General features: G+C 43.1%; 1 protein-coding gene across 1 annotated transcript; it reads left to right on the forward strand.

Moving 5' to 3' along the window:
* Positions 1-311: 311 nt before the first annotated feature.
* On the forward strand, positions 312-3,527 carry SARC_12054 (hypothetical protein; the record flags this gene model as incomplete). The annotated part of the gene is made up of 5 exons (XM_014293846.1): positions 312-459; positions 1,111-1,235; positions 1,753-1,882; positions 2,588-2,783; positions 3,333-3,527. Coding segments are annotated over 5 exons (714 nt in total), but the record flags the coding sequence as incomplete, so codon positions are not given.
* Positions 3,528-5,185: the final 1,658 nt, after the last annotated feature.

Genomic DNA, 5,185 nt, shown 5'->3' on the forward strand with positions numbered 1-5,185 from the left:
TATCTATGTATCTATGTATGTATATATATATACAGAATATGTCTTCGACACTCATCTCTTTTATAGCCAGAGTATGACTTGGTGTTGGTGTTGGCGTTAGCCTTGTTGTTGTAATAGCCCGTCGAACAGCTGCAGACGGTATACTAATAAAACCAGTAGTCTCTTTATCACACAACACAACTCTATAGCCCTCCACTAAGTTCTCGCATCCATCCACATCTCACTGAAACTGAACCAACACATCCCCCATAAACCCTCTCTCCTCTGCACACAATACACACACACACACACACACACACGTACGTCTCACAGCCGATGTGTGGCGAAGGCATCGAGCGTCGTTTGTGAAGCTGCAGGCGCTTCTGGGCGATACACAGAGTCGTGGAGTGGTGTTCATGAGCGGTGACGTCCATTTCAGTGAGCTCTCCTGCTGCGGCGACGAAAAGTGCGCGGCCGTAGGTGTGTCGGGGTGCTTTTTAGAGTATGGGTGTGTATTAGCGTGTCCGTGTAGGTGTGCACACGGGGGTTAGTCATAACACACGCGTACATGGTATATAAATAGATAGCTGCGTACATGAATCCGTGCGTGCCGTGTTTAGTATTCTCACGTGCACGTTTCCTTCTGTGGCCGTATAGGGTCTATGCAGCTGTTAGGATGGCATCCCTTGCCAAACCTCACATCTTTCTAATTAAGTAATGTATATACAAGTTACATGAAGTATGCAAGTCCCCAATTAAGTATATATCTACGTTACATGAATTATATAAGTACCTTGTAGTCGTCTGTTGTATAGCCGTTCGCTCTGCCCGTACACGTGTGCAAAGGGAGACGCATGAGCTCCCCCTGATTACCAGTATTCTTCTCCAGTTGCACGTTGCATGTGTTCAAGACTCTTGCCATATCCCTGTCTATTGCTCTACGATGAGTGTAGTCATTGGCCCACTCTCCGACACACTCTTTGTGGGTGTATGTTTTCTCCGTTCTCTCCGCTCTCCTTATCTTCAATGTGTGTATGCTTCCCCATTCTCTCCCCTCACCTTATCTTCCTACTATCTCTCCACCTGTGTACCACCAACACCATCCCGTCTGTCAACCATTGCGTCTGTTAGGCTATCCACTATACGATCTAACGTCGAGTGGGTTGACGCACGCGTGCTTCGACGGCTGGACTAAAGGCGAGGTGTGCGAGACGGCGCTGAGGTGGTTAACCTGGGCCTCGTATCGTATTGGTGAGGTGTGTACTTATGAATATGTAATGTTTAGTTGTATGGTGATGTTTGAGGTTTTCTGGTATAGGACCTTGGCCACCGTATCTTTCGATAAGGCGTGTATATAAACGTATTTAATGTAATTATTGCGTTGGTGTATAGGATGTACTAGTGTGTGTACGCATTGGAAAACCCTATGTTAACGCATGTGTGCGTTAAATAGCTCCGGCTTCGCAGGCGCAGCCATCCAAATTACCCGCACGTACATCGTACCATGTGCTAAAAGCTTGCTTTTCACCCAGTCAGTGCTCTGATACTAGTTAAGTAGGACTGAGGTAAGAGTAAGGTGTTTCGTAACTATACACACGCTTTGGAATGCGATTCAACGCAACGCTTTAATACTCATACGACATGCTGAAGCGCTTGACGTGCATCACAAGTGTATACTAGGCTGCACACACGGCTGCACACACGCCTACCAATGTAGACGTATAACGTTTTGAAGCCCCTATTTAAAACAACCCATGCTCGACTATCTGCCAGGTACACGGAGTGGAGAACTACGCCAAGATCAGCATAGACTGGGATCGTGGTGAGCTGAGCATGGGTACGTATGACATGGGGGACAGGGTGCTGACAGACGCCACAATCCGCATCGCCGACCTAGTGCCAGGTATCTGTATCTGTCTAGTTCGTTGCTATGGCAATTGTCAAATAAGTGAATCCGTGGGCACTCAAATTTGCCTGATAGGATGCGAGGTGGTTATTCAGTGTAGGTATGAGGGTCTGGGGGGAACCTGAGGCGTTCATAGTCCTTGTATCGAATGGTGTAGGCTATCTGCGTACTGGTGCGAGTGTGGGTAGCGCATAGTGCATGGTGGGTTTTAGTGGTGTTATGTCATAGGTTGATAAGGTAGTCGAGTGCAACGGTTAAGGTTAGTATAAGATTGGCTGTTATACTTCGAGTGACTAGCCTTGTACGACAAACTAGCCATTGCAAGTTCACACATTTGTTCTTCAATTTTTGCATCCCGCAATCACAATCAGATTCGTCCGGGGAAAGCGTTCTATGGGTATTCCCAAATTATATCCAATTATTACACTTTAAAAAGAACAAACAAGATTATTTGGAAGATTACTTCATCCTCGACATAAATCATATTTACTTCTTACTAGAATTGGGTAAATAGAAGGCTCTCAGTGGATATTTCAAACTGTCATCAGTTCATTTCAAGCTAACCCAGGATAAGTAGAGAAAGACGCCCGTGCAGAATAGATTTGTCTTTCTCGTTCATGCTAGCACATCCCACCCTATTCCATACCAATAGATTCGTCTTTCTCGTTCATGTTAATATATCCCACCCTATTCCATACTTAGGATCGTCTCAAGGCAAAGTCCTTAACGGCTGCCCTGTAGATCGCATGCACTACTGGTTGAACGAGCGCTTCCGCTTTGTGCTGGCGGCGGTGGGTACCAGTCTAGCTGTGTTTATCGTCTTATTCATCATGCTGTTGACGAAGTGCATCAGAAACACCTTCTGCGGGTCGTGTTATGATAAGGAGGGCACTCCAAGGTATGGTCCTGAACGTTCCCAATTCGGGATTGATATATGTATATATATATATATATGTGTGTCTGTGTCTGTGTCTGTGTCTGTGTGTTTGTGTTTGTGTTTGTGCGTGTGTGTATGTATATATATATGGACAGCTGTGGCTTGATTTTAGCTATCATTTCAAACCTGTTCAATTGTATGACCATAAATCATTGTTTTCAGTGTAAGTTTCTGATTAGGCTGTGCGTTGTGGTTGTTTGCCTTTGTTTGGAGGGTAATTCATAGCTCATTTATGTAACAATGTGTGTTGGTTGTGTGAGTACAAACTCAGTAACAGGTATAGCCTTGAGTTATAGCTCGCACATACTGGTTTGTTTTTCTTCCTTCGCATTTCCAACTAAACCGAACGTATTGATTCACATTGCTGAATGTCCTTGATCTTCAAAGTGTCAGCTCAGCTCGAAGTGACGGTTGGAGTGCTGGATATACTATACTAGCAAGAGCAAAGTATTTGCACATTGTATGCAGTTCACGTATTGATTCGTTCGCGGTTTTGTCTTGGGTTTTCAGATTCAAAGTGTATGTCGATCCGAGGGAGCGCGCTGAGTCGGTTCTCGGTGAAGACACGGAGGAAGAGGCTTATTCGGACTACAAACGAATAGATGAGAAGAAGAAGAAGAATTAGGGTGACTTGTACTTCAGCACCAAAGCACAAATACATAGTACATACGATTGAAATAAAGTGAGCAATGATAAAGACTACGGCATGCTGTCCCTTCGACTACCAACCACATATATACGCCATTTTTATCAGACAATCAGACGCACGAGGGAGTTGAGAAGGGGCTATCCCCACACAACAGGGCCTATCACATGCCTACAAGAATAAACTACACAAATATGACGCATTCTATGAAACCAGGGAAAGCGCTGTGTATGTGTGTTTGTATTCATTTCCTTGGTATAACTCTCTATACTTTCAATAGAAGAAGACCTGTGCTGAGTATGTGTCCTTGTCTTTATACCTTGGTATATCTTTCTTTACCTTCAATAGAAGGAGACCTGTGCTGTGCGTATGTGTTCGTCTTCATTTCCTTGTTACATCTCTCTCTACGTTGAATAGAAGGAGACCTTTGCTATATATCTGTCTTGGTCTCTACTAATTGGTATATCTCTCTTTATTTTCAAAGCAAGGAGATATGTGCTGTGTATATGTGTTTGTTTTTTATTTATTGGTTTATCTCTATTTGCTTTCAATAAAAGACCTGTGTTATAAATTGGTCCTTGTCTTTACTAATTCGTATCTTTCTTTACTTTCAATTGATGGAGACATGTCCTGTGAATGTGTTATTGTATTCATTTCCTTGGTATATCTCACTTTACTTTCAATAGTAAACAATATGTCCTGTGTATGTGTCTTTGCCTTCATTTCCTTGGTATATCTCTTTTTATTTTTAATAGAATAAGACATGTGCTGAGTATGTGTCTTTATCACCATCCCTTGGTATATCTCTCTTTACTTACAATAGAGCGTAACATGTGCTGTGTATGCGTCTGTGTCTTGATATCTTTGGTATATTTCTCTTTACTTTCAATAGAAGGCGACCTGTACTGTGTATGTGTGTCTGTCTTCATTTCTTTGGTATATCTCTCTCTACTTTCAATAGAAGGAGACCTGTGCTGTGAATGTGTCTTTGTCTTCATTTCCTTGATATGTCTCTCTCTATTTTCAATAGAAGGAGATATGTGCTATGTATGTGTGTTTGTCTTTTATTTATTGGTATATCTCTCTTTGCTTTCAACCCGTGCTCGCCATAGCCCGCCACACACGCACTTGTCACGCCATCGGTCTGCCCACCGCGTGGGACTGTTCGGTACTTCGTCCTTCATGTCGCCCAATAAGGAAGGTAGCGCTGAGCGCCCACATGTGACACACTGGCGAACGGTGTGCTGCAAGGGGGATGGTGTACGAGTAAATATGATGTCTTTAGGGTTTTAGGGTTTTAGGGTTTGGGTGCGAAGGGTCTATTTATGTAATGGTTATATATTGTGGATAGACAGATAAATCGCCTGAGAGATGGAATGGCTCGATCCCTATTGACTTGACGGATTTGTTCCTTTTGTTGTGTAGTTGCGTATGGTGCTCAGATGAAGTGAAGTGAGGTAGAGCTAGACCACGATTGAAGAGCTACCACAGATTAACCATCCGTTTGGTATGTAGGCTGTCATGCACAACTTTCACTGGGCGTGCCTGTGTAGTGCGAGGTGTACTCCAGAGGACCTGAATAAGCTCTAAATATTTTGATGAATGTATGTATGTATGTAGGTATGTATGTATGTATGTATGTACGTACGTATGTATGTATGTATGTATGTATGTATGTATGTATGTATGTATGTATGTATGTATCTATCTATCTATC

This window comes from Sphaeroforma arctica, assembly GCF_001186125.1.
Source record: "Sphaeroforma arctica JP610 unplaced genomic scaffold supercont1.2040, whole genome shotgun sequence".
In the NCBI taxonomy this organism is placed as follows: Eukaryota; class Ichthyosporea; order Ichthyophonida; genus Sphaeroforma; species Sphaeroforma arctica.